The sequence below is a fragment of the Sturnira hondurensis genome, unplaced genomic scaffold, assembly GCF_014824575.4.
Source record: "Sturnira hondurensis isolate 20B ecotype Veracruz unplaced genomic scaffold, ASM1482457v3 Scaffold0020237, whole genome shotgun sequence".
Classification (NCBI taxonomy): Eukaryota; Metazoa; Chordata; class Mammalia; order Chiroptera; family Phyllostomidae; genus Sturnira; species Sturnira hondurensis.
Genome location: NW_028092868.1, coordinates 1,115,117 through 1,140,644, shown reverse-complemented (window position 1 = coordinate 1,140,644; position 25,528 = coordinate 1,115,117). Strand labels below are relative to the sequence as shown.

General features: G+C 39.0%; 1 protein-coding gene across 1 annotated transcript in view; it reads left to right on the top strand.

Moving 5' to 3' along the window:
• Nucleotides 1-231: 231 nt before the first annotated feature.
• KIFBP (kinesin family binding protein) overlaps nucleotides 232-25,528 on the top strand; it is a 28,780-nt gene continuing 3,483 nt past the window's right edge. Inside the window, exons 1-6 of the mRNA XM_037029216.1 lie at nucleotides 232-718; nucleotides 8,288-8,386; nucleotides 10,738-10,817; nucleotides 11,131-11,314; nucleotides 14,223-14,307; nucleotides 23,316-23,431. Coding sequence (XP_036885111.1) covers nucleotides 293-718; nucleotides 8,288-8,386; nucleotides 10,738-10,817; nucleotides 11,131-11,314; nucleotides 14,223-14,307; nucleotides 23,316-23,431 — 990 coding nt within the window. The 5' untranslated portion in view covers nucleotides 232-292. The remainder of the gene's footprint in view (nucleotides 719-8,287; nucleotides 8,387-10,737; nucleotides 10,818-11,130; nucleotides 11,315-14,222; nucleotides 14,308-23,315; nucleotides 23,432-25,528) is intronic.

The following is a 25,528-nucleotide window of genomic DNA, read 5'->3' as shown; positions in this document are numbered from 1 at the left end:
TTTTGCATAGACAGAACTTCGCTGGTTCTAGAGAGAATTCACCAAAGCAGAGGGCGGGGCTGCAGGTGTGACCACCTCCGACAACCTCGTTTCTTTGACAGCGGTTACTAAGGTAATCATACGCCTTTCCATTGGTCACTGCCGAGCATATTGCGGTTCCCTTGCGGACTTCATTGGTTACCGTTCTGCAGCGCTCGGGCCTATCGGGCCGTAAGTGAAGTGTCGCAAAGCAGAAGGAAGGCGGGAGTCCCAATTGGAAACATTAAAGGAACCCAGAGGTGCGGAGTCCGCTATGGCGAATGGTGCGTGGGCTGAGATTCGTGAGAAATTCCAGGCCGCGCTGGCTCTGTCGCGGGTAGAATTGCATAAAAACCCCGAGAAGGAGCCTTACAAGTCCAAATACGGCGCCCGAGTTTTGCTGGAAGAGGTCAAAGCGCTGCTGGGCCCCGCGCCGGAGGACGAGGATGAGCTGCCTCCGGCCGAGGAGGGCTTGGGCGCGGAGGCCCACGCCCTGGGGCTGCCGGCGGAGCTGGTGGAGGTCGAGGGCCCGGTCGCCCAGCGGGCAGTGAGGCTGGCGGTCATTGAGTTCCATCTCGGGGTGAACCTCATCGACACGGAGGAGCTGTCGGCGGGTGAGGAGCATCTGGCGAAATGCCTGAGGCTGCTGCGCAAGTACCGGTTGTCGCAAGACTGCGTCTCTCTGTACATCCAGGCGCAGGTGAGAGCGAGCCCGGCCCGCGGCCGTCGGCCCGAGGCGGGGGCTGGAGAGAGGCCCCGACTCCTGCCTGGGCCAGAGTGTTATGAGGCGCAATTTGACCCACGTTTTTGAAGCTTTGGGGTTAGCGTCTTCCAGCCTTCTCTTCACTCTCACCGCCCACTGCCACCTCTCTTGCAGCCTCGCCTAGCCGTGTTCAAAGCCATTGTTTACCCGAGACTCCTACCATCCCATATGCCTTTTCCAACTTCTCCACCAGTCCTCATCCTGTTCATTCTGTTAAGGAAAAGTCAAAGTAGTTTCAATCTTAATTTAAGGTCTCAAGGAAATTACAAATAGTGGCCGGAGTACATTCTTAATTTAAAACAAAATGTTTGAAATCTAAAGTTTCTACTCTTGCCGTATTCATTCGTTTGTTCCCCAGCGAAGTCCTCCTGCCCATTCTTTAAAACTCATCTCAAGACTCACCTCATACTTTTAGTAACTTTATTTTGATAGTTTTATTCCTAATTGATGTCTCCCCACCTTCGGAATCTTATTTCTTATATCACTTTGTTCCCCATTTATATGGTACCTGGTTTACCAAAAAATCTGACATTCTCGTCAGATTTGAACATAACACTTCAAAATACAACTTGTGTATACCAGGTACTTAACATTTACCAAAATCGATATTATGGTAAGTAGGCCTCAAAAACCTCAAAATTGAATAAGAAATTGTATAGGTCATATTTTATGATCACGGCCCAATAAAGTTAAAAGCTGTATAATAATAGGAACTATAGCTTTTTTTGCTTACTGTTGGTAACCTTAGTACCTGGCTCCTTGTAGGCCATTCTAAAAATTTGTTGAATGGATGAGTGATCTAATGAAATTAATAAGATACTGAATTCAAACAAGACCTCAATTATTTGAAATTTTCTTAAACCATGTGGCTGCTTAAGATCTTAGAATATTTAAAAAATTACTTGAATATATTGCCCTGGCTGGTGTGGCTCAGTGGTTTGAGTGCTGGCCTGCGAACCAAAGGGTCGCTGATTTGATTCCCAGTCAGGGCAACCTGCCTGGGTTTGTGGCCAGGTCTGCGCCCTGGAGGCTACGGATTGAGGGATCTCTCACACATAGATGTTTCTCTCCCCCTTTCTCCTTCCCTTCCCATCTCTCTAAAGGTGGAGAAATAAAATATTTAAAAGAAAATAAAAAATTACTTCAATATCTCAAAAATAGAAACTTTCCTTAATGTAGTATAGCATCTCCACTGCTTATTGTATTTTATTAATTTTAATGTGTGTATTATTTCATATTTTAATATCTGAAATCATTGTGCCTTTATAGCTGTTTGATTTTGTTATTTACTTGGCAGTGTTTTCTTTTTGATACATAAAATAATTGTGTGTCGCCGTGGCTGGTGTAGCTCAGTAGATTGAGCACAGGCCTGCGAACCAGAGGATCTCTGTTCAACTCTCAGTCAAGGCACATGCCTGGGTTGCAGGCTGGTTCCCTGCAGGGGAGCCTCCAGCAGGGGACGCCCAAAAGGCAACCATACAGTGAGGTTTCTCTCCCTCTTTCCTTACCCTCTAGAGATAAATAAGTAAATAAAATCTTTAAAAAATATATTAAAAAAATAATTGTGTGTCTTACAGTCTTTGACATCTACCTTCAGTAACATACATATTTCAAACAGCCAACCTTTTCTGATTAAATGTATCCTTAACTAAATCAGAAACACAAACCTTAATTAGATGTTTTGTCCACTATAATAGTACAGAGATCAAATGAGAGTNGGGAAGGAGAGAGGGAGAGAAACATCAATGTATGGTTGCCTTTTGTGCATCCCCTGCTGGTAGTTAGCCTGCAAGGAACCGGCCTGCAACCCAGGCATGTGCCCTGACTGGGAATCGAACCGCGATCCTCTGGTTCGCAGGCCCGCGCTCAATCCACTGAGCTACGCCAGCCAGGGCAGTAAAATCTTTAAAAAATATATTAAAAAAATAATTGTGTGTCTTACAGTCTTTGACATCTACCTTCAGTAACATACATATTCCAAACAGCCAACCTTTTCTGATTAAATGTATCCTTAACTAAATCAGAAACACAAACCTTAATTAGATGTTCTGTCCACTATAATAGTACAGAGATCAAATGAGAGTTATTTTGGAAAAGTAAAATAATTTATAAAAATAAAAATCATTTGTATGTGTGATCCTAGAGAAGCTGAAGTCAACAACTGAGAAATTAGTGAGATTATCTTTTTGATGAAGGAGGATATAAGATAAATATATCAATAGTATTCCTTTATATAAGCGATAACTTGTTAAAAATACTGTTTTTAGAAATTGCATTCATAATAGCAGTATTAGAGGTGATAGAATTGATAATCTTTTTTTAAAATTTATTTTTAGAGAGAGGGGAGGGGAGTGAGAAAGAGAAGGAGAGAAACATCAATGGGAGGCTGCCTCTCCTGCCACCTCTGCAGGGGACCTGGCCTGAAACCCAGGCGTGTGCCCTGACTGGGAATTGAACCCAACTCTTGGGTTCGCCGGCTGGCACTCAATCCACTTAAGTCACACCTGCTGATCTTAAAAGGAGAGATGTACTATGTTCCAGGGTAGTAAAATTAAACATCATAGCATCACCATCCTGACATCTATTTGTAGGGCTGGTGCAGTTTCTGCCAAAATCACAATAGGTTTTTTCTTGGAACTTGACAAAACGATTATGTTTATCTGAAAGAATAAAGAAAAGTGAATATAAAAATATGAAAAGTAATGCACTAAAACTAGCCTACTGGGTACTAAAACTGTATAGCAGTAGTAATTTAGTTTGATTCAGTTTGTGCTAGTCTGTTTCTTAACTCTACTGTTTAACTGATGTGTTTATTCCGGTGGCATTAACACACCAAAACATTTTATTACATTTAATATTTGCTATGTGTGATGAGAAATTTGACCTCACTAATAATAAAGCAAGCTAAAAGAATGAAATAGAAAAATTATATCAGATTGGGAGAGATTATTAAAGATATTGATCATATTCATAGTTGGAGAGACTGAAAAAGTAAATGGCTAGTAAATGGCTAGTAAGCCATTTACATTATTGCTACGGGAAATATAAATTTATCCAACTTCTCTGAAGATCAGAGGTGTCAGAACTCTTGGTTTTATTTATTTATTTTTTGTATATTTCTCCATTATTGTTTAGTCCCCTTATACCCTACTCCACTCCCCCTGGGGTATTAGAACTCTTGAGTTAAAACTTTGAAAAATTCCACATCAGTATTATAAAATAATATTGGGATTTATATGCAAAGGTATGTTAACATGGATGTTCATCATGGCCCTGGTAATTTAAAAACTATTAGTAGAAATATGGTTAAGTAAATACTGATACATTCATATAGAACAATGATCTCAATTGGTGTGCTGCAAGAATTTTCAAAACAGGCAATACCTGACTAGTCAAGGCACTGACCTCTTTTCTTTTAGATTGTCAAATTAAAAAATGACAACAGCCAATGGGGTAGCCATCCAGTATGAATAAAAAGTATAGTTATTTTTGTTAGATCAGGAAAAAAATTGAATATGTATTTTTAGTGTGCTGCAGAATTTTAAGAATTAGTTAGCCACGAGATGAAAAAGGTCGAGAATCGTTGATATAGAAGAACAGTATGCAGCCATTAAAATTATGATTTGTATTTGTTAACCAAAAAGATCAATCTTGAGAGGGAGAGGGATGACAGGCGTGTTTGGAATTATGGAGAATGATTCTGTTTTGGTAAGAGACTATGTGTGTATGTAAGAAAAAGTTTGAAAGTATCACTGTGTGAATTTATGGTATTTTGGCTGTTTTGGCACAATCTGGTGTCTTCTTCTGGCAAAGTATAGGTGTAGGGAATCTGGACCCACATTAGATTATCAAATTTTTGCTGTCAGCAGTATATACTTGCATTATCATCTTGAGTAGAAACTCTAAGCTATTGCACATTGCTTTAGTAAAATTCCCTAACACATTAGCATATTGGTCGATTATCCCTCTACCCTAGGATACACACACATGTCTAAGGAATACCTTTTGTGTGCATTTATGGTTTTATTGAGATACAATTTGACATGATAAAACTGCACATATCTTAAGTATACCATTTGATGAGTTTTGACATACATATGGAACAGTCACTGCAGTCAAGGTAATGAAAATATCCATCACTGCTAAAAGTTTTCTTGTGTTCCTTGATAACGCCTCCCTCCCTCCCTTCTTCCTTTACTCTTCTCTCTCCCTTCTTGCCCTCCTCCCCCTCATTTTCTAGAATTTCACAATGAAATCATATAGTGCATACTCTTCATTGGTCTCACTTCTTTGATTCAGCATCATTTTTTTGTTGTGTCTGAGGTGATCATGTTTTTTTATTTTTTAGTCTTAATACAGTGAATTTCATTGACTTCCTGATGTTAAACCAACCTTTCCTTCTTGTGATAAACACCTGGAATATTTAATCAAGTAAAACTTGGGTAAATTGTTACTGTTGCTATACACTGTTGAACTCAATTTGCTAAAATTTGGTAACATTTTTTGTATATATGTTCCTGAAGGATATCAGTCTGTAGTTTACTTATGTCTTTGATTTAGAATGAGATGGGAACTCTTCTTTCCTCTTTACTTTTCTAGAGGAATTTGTGTAGAGTTAGTATTATTTCTTCTTTACATATTTAGTAGAATTCAACAGTAGCAGTACTTTGTTAGTTGTTTTTATTTTATATTTAACCTTTTCCAAACCTGGTGTGGTATCTTGAGGGCAAGAACATGATGATGTTCCGTGAATGGTACAATATTTTCTGGTATATTATTGTAGGATTTATATTATATTTACTTATATTTTGTAAAGATTTTATTTTTTTTAAATTTATCTTTTAGAGGGGAAGGGAAGGAGAGAGGGAGAGAAATATCAATGTATGGTTACCTCTGATGAGTCCCCTGTTGGGAACTGGCCTGCAACCCAGGCATGTGCCCTGACTGGGAATCGAACCACGATTGTATGGTTTGCAGGCCCGCGCTCAATCCACTGAGCTACATCAGCCAGGGCAAATGTCTATAATTTTAAAGTAGTGATTAATATAAATATTTTGTGATATCAGCTAATTGTAATATGGAGGTTTTTTCACTTTGATGAGTCACAAAATCTCAGGTACTAAATACTGTTGCATTTTGTTTCCCACATTTATAATGAAAAGATGCTAAATTTTAGTAGAACATAATGAAAATAAATTATAATGCTTTTCCCACCCACATTCATAGACTCTGAATTGTATTCCTGGGTACCTTGTGCATCTAGACCCCAGACTGAGAATCTGTATTAAGCCCTGGCTGGTGTAGCTCAGTGGATTGAGTGCAGGCCTTCGAACCAGAGGGTCATGGTTTGATTCCCAGTCAGGGCACCTGCCTGGGTTGCAGGCCAGTTCCCAGCAGGGGACGCATGAGAGGCAACCATACATTGGTATTTCTCTCCTTTCTCCTTCCCTTCCCCTCTAAAGATAAATAAATAAAATCTAAACAAAAACAAAAAGAATTTGTATTAAAAACTGTTTTCTTATCCTGTACCCTTTCCTAGGAAAATTAAAAAAAAAAAAAGATGGTAGAAATCCAGTGTCTGAAGTTTCCTCTTGCCTAAAGGACTGCCCCAAGGGGTGGGAGGCAGTCTAACTTTGTTTTCTAAAAAGGGGTTGGGCATGCAGTCTTGAGTTCTGACCCTTTTAACAGGTCTGAGTTGCTCTGTACAGGGCCTGATAAAGGGTCATATGGCAGGGGACAAACTGGCTTGGTTTTAAAAGGTTATTTAGTGCCGAATCTTAGACCTTTGTGGCAGCAGAAGGAAGTTGGTGCTGTGGAGATCAAAGGAAGTGATCAATACAAGAAAAGACAATACAAATGAAGAATTCTTTAGTTGACTGGATACAATTAAAAAATTGTGTAATTTTAAGAACTCTAGAAAATCACATGTTTCATTGTTTGAAATGGTAAACATTAGGAATCTGACTTCACTGATGAGTAAAGGTACATAGCATCTTCAGAGTTTTTATAACATAATTTGAATAATTGAAATTTGAGATTTCATGTCCATTTATTCAGGATTTGAACCAAACAATAACTGTTGAATATGTTTCCTTTTTAAGAGGTCTCTGGAAATTGTAGGTATTTGAAAACATGTTTCTGGCTCATCTTTATCTCTATGTATATTATCTATTGCTATTAAAATGTTACCCCAAATTTAACGTCTTGAAAAAACAAACTTTTATTATGTCAGGAATCTAGGCATGGCTTAGCTGGTGGTCTCTGGCTTAAGGTATGTCATCAGATTGTTGTCCTGTTGGGGCTGCACTTGAAGGCTCAAGTCAGGGAGGATCTCCCAAGCTCTCTCACAGGATTGCTGGCAGGATTCAGTTCCTTACAGGCTGTTGGTTTGAGAGCCTCAGTTGACCTCCCTCAGTGCTTGCCACAAGAGTCTGTATACCAGGTGACTCACAGCATGGCAGATGGCTTCCCTCAGAGAGAGTGGGACAGACAGGGAGCACCCAGAAAGGAACCACAGTGTTCTGTAACCTAGTCTTGGAAGAGACACTCTATCATTTCTGCCATATTTTGTTTGTTAAAAGCAAGCCATCTGACCCCTGTGGCTCAGTTGGTTGGGTGTCATTCTGCAAAGTGAAAGGTCACTGGATCCATTCCTGGCCAGGGCACGTGTGTGGGTTTCGGGTTCAGTCCCCAGTTGCAACTGATCGATGTTTTTCACAGCGATATTTCTCTCCCTCTCGTTCTCCCTCCCTTCTCCTCCCTCTAAACAATAAATAAAATCTTTTAAAAAAGATTTAAAAAATAAACATTCAAAAAATAAAAATAAACTTAAAAATAAAATCTTTTTAAAAGATTTTATTTATTTTTAAAGAGAAGGGAAGGGAGGAGAGGGAGGGAAACATTGGCTTGTACAAACACAGGCACGTGCCCTGACTGGAAACTGAATGTGAGACCCTTCGTTTTGCAGGCTGGTGTTCAATCCACCAAGCTACACCAGGGAGATTTTATTTATTTATTTATTAAAGATTGTATTTCTTTATTTTTAGAGAGAGGAGAAGGGAGGGAGAAAGAGAGGAAGAGAAACATTAGTGTGTGGTTGCCTCTCATGGCCCCCACTGGGAACCTGGCCTGCAACCCAGGCATGTGCCCTGACCAGGAATTGAACCAACAAACCAGTGACCTTTTGGGTTGTAAGTCAGTCCAACCTGATCCACAGCAGTCAGGGCAATAAATAAAGTTTTTAAAAAGAAAAACAAAAAGCAGATCACTAAATCCAGTCCATACTTAAGGGAAAGAGATTGTGCAAGGTCAAGAATACCAGGGGGCAGGAATCATTAGGTATCCATCTGTAGCCGCTTACCACTACATGAGGACAATATTGTTATGTGAATAACTCACTGTTAGTAAGACTAGTACTATTTGATAGGGTAATGTTGACTTTGAAACTATGAAAGTTACTTTAATTAGAAGTTTATATTGTCATTGTTTCTTTTTTTTATTTTGCAGAATAATCTGGGTATCTTGTGGTCTGAAAGAGAAGAAATTGAAACAGCACAAGCTTACCTGGAATCATCAGAAGCACTATATAATCAGTATATGAAAGAGGTATGTTGCATGTCAGATAAATTTTAAGATTTGATTGAAACTAGTCAAGAATCGATATTAAGAATTCCTCACTCACAATATTATATATAACTCTTCATTATACATAGGGACCTCTCTAGAGAGCTGTCTAGGTGGCCACCGAAAAGCTGTACTTGAAGGCACTGATATAAATGATTTACAAATTTTAACTCATTTAATCCTCATGACAGTTTATGAGGTGGATACTTTTTATCCTTATCTTAGAGATGAGGAAACAGCACAAGAGATTAAGTGACTCGACTCCACCCACTAGTGAGTGGTGAAGCTGTTGATTCCAACCCACAAGATCTGACTCCAGAACCCATACTTTTAACCACTATGCTGCCTCACTTAGCAGTTGGACTTAGTGTAAAATACGAGTGTGAGGTGCTTCTTTAAAGACACTGTAGTATCAGCCCTGGCAGGTATAGCTCAGTGGATTGAGCGTGGGCCTGCAAACCAGACGATTGCAGTTTGATTCCCAGTCAGGGCACATGCCTGGGTTGCACACCAGTTCCCAATAGGGGATACATGAGAGGCAACCATACATTGATATTTCTCTCCCTCTCTCCTTCCCTTCCCCTCTAAAGATAAATAAATAAAATCTTTTAAATTAAAAAAAAAGAACACTGTAGTATCAATTGATGATAGCAGATAGAAGGAATGTACAGTAAACAGAACGCACAGACTCAGCATTCCTATTTGCTTTGTCAATTTAATTCATTAGGAGTTTATTGTTTTTGCTATGTGCCAGGTACTATGCAAATGTGTTGCAGAATCAAATATGAATAAAGTATGGTCTCTACCTATAACTAGCTGCCCCTGAAGGATAAAGGTTGAAGGAAATCAACATGTTCATTATAACCACAAGAAATTTTCTTTTATTTATTTTTAAAGATTATTTATTTATTTTTAGATAGAGGGGAAGGGAGGGAGAAAGAGAGGGAGAGAAACATCAATGTGTGGTTGCCTCTCACACACCCCATACTGGGGACCTAGCCTGCAACCCAGGCATGAGCCCTGACTGGGAATTGAACTGGCAACCCTTTAGTTCACAGGCTGGTGCTCAATTCACTGAACCACACCAGCCAGAGCACCACAAGAAATTTTAGAATGTACATTTAGAGTATGTGTTAATGAGCCCTTAACACTTACTTTTTTCCTGAGGAATGTATCCCCAAGTTGGAGAAGTTTAAGTCACAGCTTTTCTATCTTGGTGTTACCACTTTTCTCCTAAAGTCCTAAGGAGAGCAGAGCACCACAAAGCCAAACTGAGATGTTGGGCTTCTTTTGTGATTTTAAGCTCTCACTCTTAATACATGAACTTACTAAATTAAAATCTGTAGATACCAAATAACTATAATATTTCATTAAAGAATAGTATTAATAAGGAAACATGAAACTCTGTACTTGTATACCTCTGTTTTAGTTAAGAGACTGATTTAACTGTTAATGTCACACACAGAGTATGGTAGTCATAACAGTGAAGTATGCACATAAAATAAAACATTAATTCCCCTCATCAAGACAGAGATAAGCATACTAAATAAATAGGTCTCAAAATTGTAGAGGCCGTCTCTGAAGAGCTGCTTATCTATTGTGTTTGCTTTGGGCCTTGCTTCCTGTCTTTGCCATTTTTACTTTCTGGGAATTCTAGGAGCCCAAGTCATGATGTTTTTAGTGTTTGTATCCAGGATATAAGACCACTTTTTTTTAAATGGGAAGCATTGTTGCTATTTGGTGGTTAGTGAATTCAGTTTAAACTAAGACTGGGCTTGTAGATGGGACTTCTCTCAAAGAAGTAGAATGAGGCACAGGTTCTACTTCTTTGAGAGAAGTCCCATCTGGATTTCCTAGAAGTCTATTTCCTTTGTCAGATTGGGGAGTTCTCCTTTATTATTTGTTCAAATAAGTTTTCCACTTGTTGCTCTTTCTCTTCCCCTTCTGGTACCGTAATTTGGATGTTGGAACGTTTAAAGATGTCCTGGAGGTTCCTAAGCCTCCAGGTTTTTAAAAGAACTTTTTTTTTTTTACCATACAGACTCAAGACTTAAAATACTTAAAAAAGCAAAATTTTCTCTTTTTGTGTGTGTATTTGAAATTCACCAGAAGCAGTAATTAAAATCTTGTCACATGTGAGTTTGTAGGAAATCTCCTTTTATTGCTTTGACTCTTTCATATTTTATGGTTAGGAAAATTACTTCTAAGGTAACATGAAATGAAGTGGTAGAAAGTATGTTGGACCATTAAAATTTTTGATTTCTCTCATTTCTCCAGAAGAGGGCGCTTGGTGCTTAGAGTAAAATTTTAGAGTTTTGTTTTTCTAATTGTAGATTGGGATTCCTCCACTTGATCCTACTGAGCATTTTCTCCCTGAAGAAGAGAAACTTACTGAACAAGAGAGATCAAAACGGTGAGTAGGTATAGAAATCAGCCGCCACAGGTATTTCTACGTAGTATAGATGATTGTTCAAAAAAAGCATGTTTTCTCTTTCACTGCATTCTCAAAGATTCTAGAATGTAGATTCTGATACAGATTAAAACCTTCATTTACCATTTGCTAATATGTGACCCAGTTCAAATCTAAGACTCAGTTTCCTTATCTGTGAAATAGATAGAGTAGCCATAGCCAATTCAAGAGTTGGTGAGAGCATCAAGGTAAACATATATGAATGTTCTGTATAAATTGTAAACCATTATGCAAATAAGGGTTTTTTCCTTCATAGATTTGAGAAGGTTTATACTCATAACCTGTATTACCTGGCTCAAGTCTACCAGCACATGGAAATGTTTGAGAAGGCTGCACAGTACTGCCACAGTACTCTAAAACGCCAGCTGGAGCACAGCGCCTACCACCCTATGGAGTGGGCTGTCAATGCCGCCACCCTGTCACAATTTTACATCAATAAGGTAAGCGTCTTGAAGTTGTTGTCTAACCAGGTTTCTGATAGAATATGTGAAATATAGACCAAAAAGTGCCTCAAAAAATACCGTCTTTTAAAAATAAGTAGCTTATATTTTATGATGTAAACTAGACAGAAAAGTACATCCCAATTTGCCAGTGCACTAAAATTCTGTAGCTTTTTTTGCATTAATCTATTGAATCTTAAAATACTGAGTTTTATCATTGTCTTACATGTCTTACATTGTCTTACATTTCTAGTCTCTAAAATTACATGTTACCTAAGACCAATTCTTTTTTGTTATAAGCATGCTATCTTAATTCATTTTAGTGAGATGTTACCTTAAAGTGAAGATTTTATCTTGTAGATATAACTTTATCTTTAGGCAGTGGTAATCTGGTAGTTACAAGAATTTGCCTGAGGAAGTGGACTGTTAAATGTGGGCTTTGATAAAAGCATGTGATGCATTTCAGTTATTCTTTAGAATTAATTCCTTTATGATAATATTTTTTCTGATGGAAATATCTGTTCAGTTCCAGAGTTCTAGGTCTTTATTATGGATATATACTTTTCTGGAGTATTACACAGGGACAAATTTGAGCTTTTTAGTTGTTTTATCATAATTATTCAGAATCATGTTGTATACTTCTGGTTGATTTATTTGTTTCTCTAGTCCTAAGAATTGTTTTTTTTTTAAATATTTTATTTATTTATTTTTAGACAGGGGAATGGAGGGAGAAAGGGGGAGTGAAATATTAATGTATGGTTGCCTCTTACCCGCCCCCTAATGGGAACCTGGCTGGCAACCCAGACATGTGCCCTGACTGAGAATCAAACCTGTGACCATTTGGTTCCCAGGCTGGTGCTCAATCCACTGAGCCACACCAGCCAGGGCCTAGTCCTAAGAGTTTTTAATGCTGAAACACTTTTAAGCCACCTTTCCCAGCTAGATTTTCTCAATCATGTATCTCAGCAATAAAAATTACTTTTATTTGTATTTCTGATTCACAAGTTTTAGTAATTTTTTGCTTATCAGAGTTCCTTCTTAGATATCTCTGCTTACCTGCTACTGTATGTAGCCTTAGTGGGCCTTTAGACTTTCTACATTTTTTTTTAGTGCTGGTTCTGTAAATGCGCCCTATGTTTAAAGTATTGTCCTACAGAATTTCATTCAGAAAAGCTATTAGCAGGAGAGAAAGGGCTGTGGTGACTGCAGCATCGCTTCTAGGACTTTGGTCTAAGCTCAAGTGTGTAAGTAGTGCCACTGCATATATCAGAGTGTTCAGTTAAATCGAACTCATGCGCCCATTTCATTGTGCTGTCATCGAAAAGTGTTGTCTTGTGCCTCTGCTTGTGGCACCATTTTTATAGCTTCTGGAGGCCCCTTATTTATTTCGTGTAGCAACTTTAAAATTACGTGTTCACTGTGATTTTAGTTAACACTTAAAATAACGTTGATGTTACTAATACTTAGATATCTTGATATTAATTTAAAATGTAATTTAACACTTAAAGTTGTTAAGCATTCTTTATGTGGAGCATGCAGTAATTTTTATCAGTACCTCCCCTACCCTGTGCTTTTTTTTTTTAATCAAAATGTTTTGTGAGTTTTTGTTACAACCAGCTAAGTTGTATTGCAAAGAGAGGTTTGAACCATGTTTTTAAGAAAGCAGTTGTGATTTATATCACCCTCATCTTCATCTGGTTCCAGTGATGAGGTTTCACTACTCACTGAGTTTCTCCCTGTCAAGTGCTGAAGTCCCACATTTACCAGCCACCCAGAGGGCACAAGGGTGCTGTTCTGGTAGTGGTTGCTCACAGGGAGCCGGTCTGCAAAAAGTGGAAGTGGTGATGATGGGCAACGAATTGTGGAGGGACAATGAAAGCCGTTTATGTAAACTGTAACTTCTAGTTTTTTGAGGTTTAACGCCAACATTTTGATCTGTAGATGTTGCTGGGCTAATACTACACGTGGTTGATCCCCAGCTATTCTCAAGATGGCTTCTAAATTTGCCATATTGGAGAGCTACATTTAATGCTGAGATTTGAAGTCCTAGTTAAGCATTAAAAATTTTCTTAGCAAAATCTGATATGAAGTAGACATTGTATTTAATGAGGGTGGCTTCCAACTAAAAGTTGAACTTTAACTTTGTACTTCCGCTGGGTGGTCCTGTGACTTACATGATAAATGCAAAGTGTTTATATTAACAAGGAGATCTTCTCCAAGTGTTTGAAAAATTTACTGTGACCAGATTTGAATTATGAAGTCCTCCAAGCACGTTGCTAAAGCAGTTTCATAAAGTTTATCTGTGGAAATCCTTTGACTTCAGAACTTGGTGGGAAGCCTCATTATAAATTCCAAAGATTTTGGAAGACAGGAATCTCTTCCTTTCAGAATTGATTCTTTTTGCCTTTGAATGGTAGGATATAAAAGGGATTTCTAAACCTAAAAAAAATTAAATATTTACATCCTTTGACACAATGTAAATGGTCAAATTTATCATGCATGGGACTTTGGCTGTTTGGACTGAACCGAAAGACTGTCTGAGGCACTTGGAGTCTATGATGATAGTTATATCGTCATATGATACGATGATATGGTGATGATAGTTACATGATGAGAGTCGGATACTTACTGATTACCTGAGGAGAGCCACTTGAATCAGCAGCTGTCTTCCAGCCAGTTTGGATTATTAAGAGTTTGGGGGCATTGTACTTCTTTGATGTAACTTTTTAACCTGGTAATACTATAATATGTCTTATATACCTTCTTAATGTTCAGCAACTTCCAGAGTCTCCTTAGTGGTTTTTACCTGAATTTAATAGCTTTTCCCATATCAAAAGACAATATGCAATGTCAATTGCAGGTAAGGCTGTGGGGCACTTGCATTTACTCTTGTTTATTTCCTTACCAGCTGTGTTTCATGGAGGCCAGGCATTGTTTATCAGCTGCTAATGTCATTTTTGGTCAAATTGGAAAGAACCCAGCCACAGAAGACAGTAAGTTTATGTGTGTATGTTTATTATGTGTAAGTTTTTAAAAGCTTTATTTTGAAATATTTTTAAACTTAAAAAATTCAAGAATAAAACAAAAAACTACCTACCATGTGCCCTTCTAAATTCACCAATTTTTAATAATTGGCTCATCTGAAGAGAAATCTTATTTTTCTTTCTGAACTATTTGAGAGAAAATTACATGCATTAAGCTCCCTTACCCCTTAATACTTTAGCATGTATTTCCTAAGAATAAGAATGTTTTCTTATGTAATCATAGAACAGGAAACAATATAATTCTTTTATCTATAATGTGTATTTCTATTTCATTAATTGTCCTCACAATGTTCTTTTCTTTAAAATTTTATTTATTTATCTTTAGAGGGGAAGGGAAGGAGAGAAGGAGAGAAATATCAATGTAGGGTTGCCTCTCGTGAGTCCCCTCCTGGGAGCTGGCCCGCAACCCAGGCATGTGCCCTGACTGGGAATCAAACCGAGATCATGTGGTTCGCAGGCCCGCGCTCAATCCACTGAGCTACGCCAGCCAGGGCTCATAATGTTCTTTATAGCAATTCTTTTCTAGAACCAGAATTTTCATTTCAAGGTTGTATATTGCGCCCTGGCTGGCATAGCTCAGTGGATTGAGTGCGGGCCTGCAAACCACACGATCTCGGTTTGATCTTTGGAAGATAGAAGGGATTGGCAAGAAATATTCAATGACATGAAAAGTGGGAACCTATAGCCAAGATTTCTCTACACAGCAAAGCTGTCATTAGAATTGAAGGGCAGATAAACAGTTTCCCAAACAGTAAAAAAACTAAAGGACTTCATCACCACTAAACCATTATTATGTGAAATGTTAAAAGAACTTATTTAAAAAAAAGAAGAATACCAGAACTATGAACAATAAAATGACAAAAAATACATAGGAATCAACAATTCAATCTAAAAAACAAATTAAGCAAACAAGTAGAACAGAGACAGATTCATGGATACAGAGCATTTTGATGGTTGCCAGTTGATTGTGGGGGAATCGGTGAGAGGATTAAGAAGTAAAAATAGTAGTACAGTATGTAGTTATGGAATAGTTTGGGGAATGTAAAGTACAGTGCAGGAAATGGAGTAACCAAAGGACTTATATTCATGACCCATGGATGTGAACAGTGGTGGAGGGATTGCTGAGTTGAGGTGGGCAAAGGGGTTTTAAAAATCAGGACAACTGTAATAGCATAATCAATAAAATACAATTTAAAAAATACTTTGCCCTCTAAAATATGTAACATTCTTACATAGGTTCCCTGAGCATGTTTTTTTTTAATTTAATTATTGTTCAAGTACAATTTTCTGTCTTTTACTCCTATCCCAGCCCTCCCTCCCAACCTGAGCATGTTTTAGTAAGGTATCAATCCAGTGACTTTTGCTTTTAAACCTGAAGAAATTGAAGAATCCAGATCATCAGGTCATTCCTGAAAAGGAAAAATCAGGGCTTCCTATCTAAGTGCACGTTCCAAAGTACAGTCAGCCGTTACTATTTGTGGATTCCACATTTAGGAATTCACCTACTTGCTACAAACTAATTTTAACTCCAGAGTCAGTACTTGATGTACTTCTCTGCTCATTTGCAGGCATGCGCAGAATAGCAAAGAATTTGAGTCGTCCAAGAAGCACATTCCCAACTGAGGTTGAACAAGGCAATGCTTTGTCTTCTTGTTTCAGCTCTCACACTGTAAAACAAGTGTGGTTTATAGCTTATTTAGGGCTATATTTTTTATAATTTTGTGCTTTTTGTTGTTTCAAATGGCCCCCGATTGCAGTGCTGATGTGATGTCTAGTGTTCCTAAGCATGTGAAGGGTGAGGTGTGCCTTATGGAGAGAATACAGTGAGATAAGCTTCATTCAGGTGCACATTATAGTGCCGTTGGCCATGAACTCAATGTTAATGATCAGTGTTAATTATATTAAATAAGGTGTCTTTAAATGAACACATGTATAATGTTACATTTTGATCAGTTGACAAACATGTTATGACCAGAGCCCATTGGAACTGAACCCTGTATTTACCTTAGGAGCAGTGTTTCAGCATTTGCTAATTCAGTGTCCACAGAGACTTTATACAACATGATTACCATGAAGAACAAGAATCAACTGTGTGTTGTTTTCTTGTAAGAGGATTCAGGTAGAAAGTTTTAATGTTTGGGATAAAAACCACTTTTCCTACTGAAACAAATGTTCACCTGAGGGAGACGTTCCAACCCACTGGGAACTTCCATCAGTGGGTTCCAACCCACTGGGAGCTCCTGTGTTCCTCGGGAGGAGAGTAGATTCTCTCTGTGGAGATTGGGCAGTGCTTCTGTTTACTTGGCATCGGTGGTGTTGGGCACACACCCTTGTTGATGGGAAAAAAGAAGACTACAGAGGAAAGTATGTAGATTAATAGGTATACTTCAGTTACTCTAACGGTGACTGAAAATGTTATTTCATGCTAAAAAGGATTTTTTAAAAACCCTCCCTCAAGGACATGTTCATTGACTTTAGTGAGACAGGAAGGTGGGGGATGAAGAGAGAGGCATCGATGTGAGAGAGAAACATTGATTGTTTGCTTCTGTATGCACCCCTACTGGGAATTGAACCCACAACCTACGTATGTGCCCTGACCAAGAATCGAACCCACAGCTTTTTCGTGTTCAGGACAACACTCCAACCAACTGAGCCACACTGGCCAGGGCTGTAATAAAATTTTTTTAAATAGTAGTGAAAAAATCTAGTGAAAACCAAAATGATTTAAGCCATGAAAATATTTTAAATAAATTTTTCCTTGTAAAAGGGAAATCCTTACACAAATGTAACAATAATTCGGTAAAACTGGACATGGGACTCATACTACAAAATGAAAGAATTGACCCTTCATTAAACCACCTTCATCATTCTGAACATTATTTTGGGATGTTCAGAATGACAACTACTTTTAATTCATGAGAAACCATTTCAGTTTGGATTCCACTAAATTAGAAGTTTTGACAAATTGGTTAGGAGTGATGCTGACCTTCACTTGGTCAGCACTTTTTATTAACAGAGACCACAGCATAGGCATAGTGATAAAAGCAAATGCTTAAACAATTAGAGAAACCTGCTTTCAGTGCCTCATAAAGATCCATTTATAGGCATGAAATACAGAATTCATATTTTAATTAAAGTATTCTGAAAACCAGTGTGAGTGATTCTTGTTAGTGCAGTTTGAGTAATAATGGTGTTGAGCACCTACATGTACCAGCTCTGTCCTAAGTTCTCTGTGCTCATCAGCTCATTAAATCCTCATGCAGCACTATGGGACAGTCACTGCTGCACTCGATATTTGATGGATATAAAAACTGAAGCATGGAGAACTCCAGCAACCTCTAGTATCACACAGATGGTGGGGGGCAGAGCTGGCATTTAAACACAAGCAGGGTCATTGCAAGCTCGTATCTACACTGCTTGAGCCAAAAGACCACAAACCTGAATGTTCCCTACCTCCAATGTCTGCAACCTTGGGAAGGCTTGGAAATAGGCTCAGATAAAGTTAAACTCACAGCATTAAGTTTGGGAACAAGTCCGTGATCATGATAATATGAGATCTGACCAGAAGGTATCCATCCATTTAATATGAAAAATAGAGACCTTTATTGAAGAAGATAGAAAATACAAGAAACATTGTATACAGGACAGTGACACCTCAGTCCCCTTCAAAGTAGGCACCTTGGGGCCCCACACAGTTCTCCCAATTGCCATCAACTGCCCCGCTGTATTTTCCTGAATCTCATCGACAGTCTGAAATCTCTTTTTTTTTAAATATATATTTTATTGATTATACCATTACAGTTGTTCTATTCCCCCCTTTTCATTCCCCTCCACACGCACACTCCCTCCCCCACCATTCTCCCCCCCTTAGTTTATAACCACGTGTCTCAAGTTCTTTAGATTCTATATTTCCCTCACTATTCTCACCCTCTCCCCTATCCATTTTCGGCCTACCATCTATGCTATTTTCTGTGCCTTCTCCCCCCTTCTCCTCCTCCCACCCCCCTGTTTCTAACCCTCCATGTGTTCTTCATTTCTATGATTCCACTCCTGATCTAGCTGTCTTCTTAGTTTGCTTTTGTTTTAGGTGTGGTTGTTAATACCTGTGTATTTGCTGTCCTTTCANCTTCTTTGGTACTCTGAGCTTTCTGGATTTCCTGGAAGTCTATTTCCTTTGCCAGACTGGGGAAGTTCTCCTTTATTATTTGTTCAAATACGTTTTCCACTCATGGCTTTCCCCCTTCTGGTACCCCTATAATCCGGATGTTGGAATGTTTAAAAATGTCCTGGAGGTTCCTTAGCCTCTCCTCATTTTTTTGAATTCTCATTTCTTCATTCCTTTCTGGTGGGATGTTTCGTTCTTCCTTCTGTTCCATTCCATTGATTTGAGTCCCAGTTTCCTTTCCATCATTCTGAACATTATGTTCAGAAAGTTTCCTTTCCTCATTCTGAGCTATTGGTTTCCTGGACATCTCCCTTCATTTCAATTAGTTTAGCCTTCATATGTTCCTCTAATTTATGACTGTACTCTACCAGTTCTGTGAGCATCCTGATAAATAGTGTCTTAAATTAGGCTTCTGAGAGGCTGGCAATCTGTTGGTTGCTTAGAGTTATTGGCTCTGGGACTTTGAGTTCTTCTTGCACCATCTTTTGGGCTGTTCGTGCCTGTTAAGTAGCAGGATCGGAGCCCTAGGTTTTCACCAGAGCAGGGCAACTCAGTCACTGGGTTGTGATGCTGTATGTGGGGGTGGGGTCAAAGAGGGACAATGGCTTCCCTCTGCCGCCTGCCGCCGTGGCCCCCACCAGCACCTCAGCCACCACAGCCACCACCGTCACCAGGCCCACACGTTTCGTTCCACTGCACGCGAATGTGCCAACGCCGTCAGCCCTCCACCACTGGGTTCGCCCCCTGGGGCCTGCGTGGTCCATCTCACTGTGCGCGAATGTGTGACCGAGGTCAGTCTGCCCCACACCCCGACTGGTTCCGGGCTGCCTGGGCGCCTAGGTCGGGGGATCTGTCCTGCCCGACCCAGCTCCACTGCTGGCTCCGCCTCTCTTACCGTTCCCGTTGAACGGTTCGTAGTTGTCGGACTTCCGTATAATTCCGTTTTCTGGTCTTTGGGTGTGTCCTAGTTCTCCAAACCTTTGTTGTATTCAAACTTGGCTGTGGGAGAAGGCACAGTGTTTCCACTTATGCCTCCATCTTGGCGGAAGTTCCTGAAATCTCTTTAAAGGTGATTTTAGTGAAAGACAAATACCATATGATCTCACCTATAAGAGAAATCTAATGAGCAAAGTAAATAATGAACAAAATAGATCCACAAGCATGGAAACATGAAATAGACTGAGAATGACCAGTGGGGAGGGGGGCAGTATGGTGGAAACGAGGGGAAGGGACTAATCAGAGAACAGGTATGAATGACCCATGGACATGAACAACAGTGAGGGAATTGACTGTGGGAAGGGGAGTTGCTGGGTGGAAGAGGGCAAAGGGGGGAAATTGGGACAACTGTACTAGAATAACAATAAAAAATAAAAATTAAAAAAAAAGGTGATTTTAGTTTTGGGAAAAGCCAGACGTTTCAGGGCACCAAATCTGGGCTGTAGGGATGCTGAGTTACCTGGGCGATTTGGTGTTTCGCCAAAAAACTGCAGGGGACACAATGCATGAACAGGTGCATTGTTGTGATGGAGCTGCCAGTCCCCAGCTGCCCATAGCTGTGGCCTCCTGAATCATCTGAATAGTTTCCACAGAGGAATGTTCAAGCTTAACACAAAATTTGATGCAGATTTGTTGCTCTACTTACTTGGCCATTTTGAATGCAATGCCCACACAGTACACATGCTCACTCAACATGGCATCTCCCTCCCCCAATGACTAGTACAGTGAAGTCATTATTGTTCATGCATGTGCACATTCCAGTCCACTCTCCTTGGCTGCCAGGTTGCATCGATGTTGTAACCTGGCACTCATCTCCATCAAGTTGCCTTCTGGTGTGTCTTTTAGCTCTTGAATTACTCTAAGATTCTTAAAACCCTCATCACCCCCCTACTGTTTCTGTAACATTCACAATTATGATTTCCTTGATTGGCTCTGTCATAAGTCCTCTGAAGTCATACACATCATTTGGACACAGTTTTCCCCAGCAAGGACTTACTGTTGGGGGCTTGATGGCTTTCATGGCTTTTCCTCTAACAATGATGGCTCTTCAGTGCTGTGATCCTTCTAGACTTTCGTGATGTTCTGTCAGGGTTCACTGCCATAGCATTGACAGTAGTTGCCATAGAGCACTGTGTATAATGAGCCCCAAAGGTGTTTATGACTCCCTGAGCCAGAGGCTAAAATAGAGGCAAAGTGTTTGGGCGCAGTAGATCACTTAGCTGCCCTGAGCGTTGAACTCATGGGGTCTGGGTGGCCAGGGGCATTGTGGTATCAAAAACTTTAAAGGGCAATTCTTTGCATGCAAGGTACTTCCTGACCGTAGGGACAAAGCATCAATGGAACCAGTCCAGGCTTTCTTATACAACCGGAAGACTGGCAGCTGGTATTTATCTTTTCCCTTCAGGGCTCCGGTTAGTGGCTTTGTAGATAAGGCCACTGCTGATCATAAACCCGACTGCATTTGCACAGAACAGTAGAGGTAGGCTATCCCTTCCTGCCCAAAGTCATGGTGCTTGCTTCTCTTCCTTAATAGAAGTCCTTTGTGGCATTTCCCATCCCCCCCAATAGGGCATTTCATGTCTACATTACAAACCTGGCCCTGCCCTGGCTCGGCTGGCTCAGTGGGTTAGGCATCATCCTGCAAACTGAAAAGTTGCAAGTTTGATTTCCAGTCAGGGCGCATGCGTGGGTTGTGGGCCAGGTCCCTGGTTGGGGGCATGAGAGAGGCAACTGCACATTGATGTTTCTGTTGCATGTCGATATTTCTCTCCCTCTTTTTCTCCCTCCTTTCCCTTCTCTCTAAAAAGAAATAAATCTTTAAAAACAAAACAAAACCCTATTCAGGCAGATACCCTTTTTCTGTGATGATTTTCTTAATGGCATTCGGGAACTTTCCTGCTGCCTCTTGGTCTACAGAAGCTGCCACTTCTGTCACCTTGACATTTTAAAGCCAAACTTCTTTCTAAAAGTAGCCATTCATTGCTGGCATTAAATTCGCCAGCTTTAGGTCCTTTTGCCTTAAATTGTCATGTAATGACTTTACTTTTTCTCAAATTATATTATGTATGCCTCAAATCTATAGGTATGCCTTTCTTAAGCAATCCTGCACTCAAAAATATACATTTTCAGTAAGAGATAAAAAGGTTATTTCTCAAAAAGTTCACGGTTTTCATGCCTACTGGTGTAGCTGCAATTATGGCATCACACATTTCCTTTTCTTTTTTTACACTGATCCTTATGCTGGATTCATTTATCTTGAAGCAGCAGACCATTGCAGCTGCAGAACTCAATCTCTGGTACATATCAAGCAATTCAACTTACTCTTATAATAACATGACTTTTCTCTGCTTCCTGGGAGCATTTCCAGCATCACTAGAGGTACTTCATATGGGTCCCATAGTGTTATTCAAGGCTTACGGTATTGCACTAAATATGAAAAACACACAAGCACCATGAGAGATCACTTTTTACTGCAATATGCAATTTACTAGAGAGAGGAACTGTTCAGGGATGCTTAGCATTTACACAGCATTTTGAGCAGATCGACACTTGAGCTCACAGCAGTAGCAACAGGAGGTCGCTATGAAATTTTACAGTGGTACAGTATGTATCACAGTTAATTTACAGTTAAAACCATAAATTACAATTGCGATTTAATACTGCATCTTTACATTTGTTTATATTTCTCTCAACTGCAAATGATGCCATGTATGGTTTGTGTTTGTGCATAAGTTTTGATAAATTTTAACTGTGTATAATACATTTGTGTGTATTTTATGGTAGTACATGACAAAGTAGACTAGTATGTACATATATTTTATGCATTCATGACACCGTTTTCTTAATTTTGGGGGTATTTCCAGGCTATGATTTGTCAGGGAGTTTTTTTGAATTGTCACAAATTCCAACATTTTTCCAATATATTTACTAAAAGAAATCCACATATAAGTTGACTCATGCTGCTCAAACCCACATTGTTCAAGGGTTTGCCATAGTTGGTTTTTTCCCCCTTAATTTATTACATTGAATTCATTGTAGATTGGTTGAAATCTAAGAGGTACTGATTCCTCCCCCAAAATCAGTAAAAACTGAACTACCAGTAAGATGTCATTGTATTTTTACTCTTCAAAATAGTAAGGTTAAAAATATAAGTGTCCAACGTTTTTTAAATGCTTTCATTGAGCAGCCTGAAATGTTGGTTAGAGTATTTGTTGAAGACAGTTTGGCAGTGTGTATCAAGAACATTCTACATGATGTCAACTCTGACCCAGTGAACTCTGCTTGTAGGAATGTGTCCTAAGGAAATAACCCGAAATCCAGACAGATTTATGCACAGAAATTTTCATGTTTAGAGTGATTTGTAATGGAAAGAATTGGAAACAACATATGCCCAGTATCAGAAAAATGGTTAAAGAATGGCGTATTTATTTAATTGTATATCATGTTATACTTACAAATGATGTTAAAGGGTTGATAATGATATGGGTAAAGTGTTAGAGGTATAATATAGGAAGAAAAAGCTGTATTTAAAACTAAATATATATATCATGACCTTCTTCACCTACAGATAAGACATAAGAAAAAATCAGAAAGAAATATGCAAAAATAATATAAGTGAATGCCTGTGGTTAGTAGGGATTTGGAGTGGGACTCCCCCCACCCTGCCCCAATGCTTCAGTGATGATCTGTACTTTTATAACAGGAAAAAGTGATATAAAAAAAGAATTCAGTACAGTGCACAATGAAAATTACAGTTGTGACTATTAACTTAGACAAATCATGTTTGTAATTTTAGCTACTGAAGCTGAAGGAGATGTGCCAGAGCTTTATCATCAAAGAAAAGGGGAAATAGCAAGATGCTGGATCAAATACTGTTTGACGCTCATGCAGAATGCTCAACTTTCAATGCAGGTAATGCAGTCAAAAGCCATCTTTTCTTAAATGAACAAGACATAGTGAAAGCTTAAAATTGGAATTAGCTTATTGGGCTCACTGCATGTTTATTATGCAAGACATGCAGAATGCTCTCATAAATATGTATTTTTAAAGATTTTACTTATTTTTAGAGATAGGGTGGGGCGGGAGGGAGAGAAATATTGATATATGAGAGATACATTAGTTGGTTGCCTTTCACATGCCCCCAACTGGGGACCCAGCCTGCACCCCAGGCATGTACCCTGACTGGGAATTGAACCAGCAACCTTTTGGTTCCCAGGTTGGCACTCAGTCCATTGAGTCATACAAGCCAGGGCCTGAAGTCTTTTGAGAAGTTATATTCTATCCAAAGAAAAGCCTGTGAACCAAAGGGTTGCCGGTTCATTTTCTAGTCTAGGGCACATGCCTGAGTTGCAGGCCAAGTCCCTGGTTGGGGGAGTGTGAGACAACACATTGATGTTTGCCTTCCTCTCTTCCTCCCTCCCTTCTCTTCTCTAAAAATAAATGAATAAAGCCCTGGCTGGTGTAGCTCAGTGGATTGAGCTCGGACCTGTGAAACAAGGGATTGCGATTTGATTCCCAGTCAGGGCACATGCCTGAGTTGCAGGCCAGTTCCCAGCAGGGGACGCATGTGAGGCAACCATATATTGATATTTCTCTCCCTCTCTCCTTTCCTTCCCCTCTAAAGGTAAATAAATAAAATCTTTAAAAAAAAAATAAATGAATAAAATCTTTTGGAAATAAAAGAATATAATTTCCTGAGAAGTGAGGTCTGCATCATATATATTATGTTATCTCCAGGTACAATAGGTTCTCAAATAATTATTAAATTCATAGTTCTTCACCCTTTATAGATACTTCCTTCCTTTAAACTTCGTAGAAATTTTCTTACTCCTTCATAAGTCATTTAAATTCTGCCTTGTATTACTCCAATTCATGTTCCTTTACCTCGATTTAGACTATAAGCAACTTGAGGGCAGGAAAAAAACTCTACTAATCTTTGTATACCTTATGCAGTGTATACGAGGTGGAGCAAAAGTATGTTTATAGTGTATATGGGAAATAATGCAATAAGTAATAAATAATAACATAAGAATAAATTATGTTTTGCATACTCACAGCTATAAACCTACTTTTGCCCCACCCTGTAAATACATATTTTTATAGTGATAAATATAAATATATCCAGAAACAGCCTTGCCAGTTTGTAGCTCTGTGTTCTTGGCAATTTACTCAATCTCTTTGTCCCTCAATTCCCTCACTGGTAATAATAGTATGTACTTAATAGTGTTGTTATGAGAGTTAAATTTGTATGTGTGTGTCTCAGAAAAGTGCCCGAGATGTACCAAGTTCTCAATAACTGTTAACCATCATCATCATCATTATGGATCCATACTGAATCCTAGTTTCTAACCACTAAAGTAGAGAAAAAAGAAATCATTTGGATGCACTATACTAAGTGTAGAAACAGAGACTTGCCTGAAGGAGCTATTATGCTTCATTTTTACTATTTGTATTCATTAAAATAAAATACTTTTTGTCAGTAAATAACACAGAAACTTATAAAATTATCACACAAAGTAAAACTACAAAACCCCAGGAGCAAAGGTCTTTTGAAGATGAGAGCATTTTAAAGATGGAGGGTAGGGAAAGTAGGGAAAAGAACTAGGGAGTTTTGTATTTAGAGAAGTTGGAGCCAGGAAGAGCTGTCAGCTTTCTTCTGCTCAAAAAGCAGCACAGAAAGCATGCAAATAAATAAGCAGCCAGGAAGCAAGTAAGTAAACAAGATTTAGAGACTTATGGCTTGCATTGGAAGTTACTGTGTCAAGCAAAGTATGCGTGGTTTAACTCTTACCTTTCAGTTAGTTGACGTTTTCCAGACTGGGCACTTGAACCTGCCACCTGACTGCATTAAACCCAAATAGTTGTCATGCTACAAAAATTACTCAGATTTTCTTCAATCTGACCTTTTTTATTACTTTAACTTCGTCATTTGATCATCTGTTTATTTCAAAAGGCTTCTTCAGTTAAACTTAAATGTACACAGATGTATTTAAGTAAATGTTTATGCCA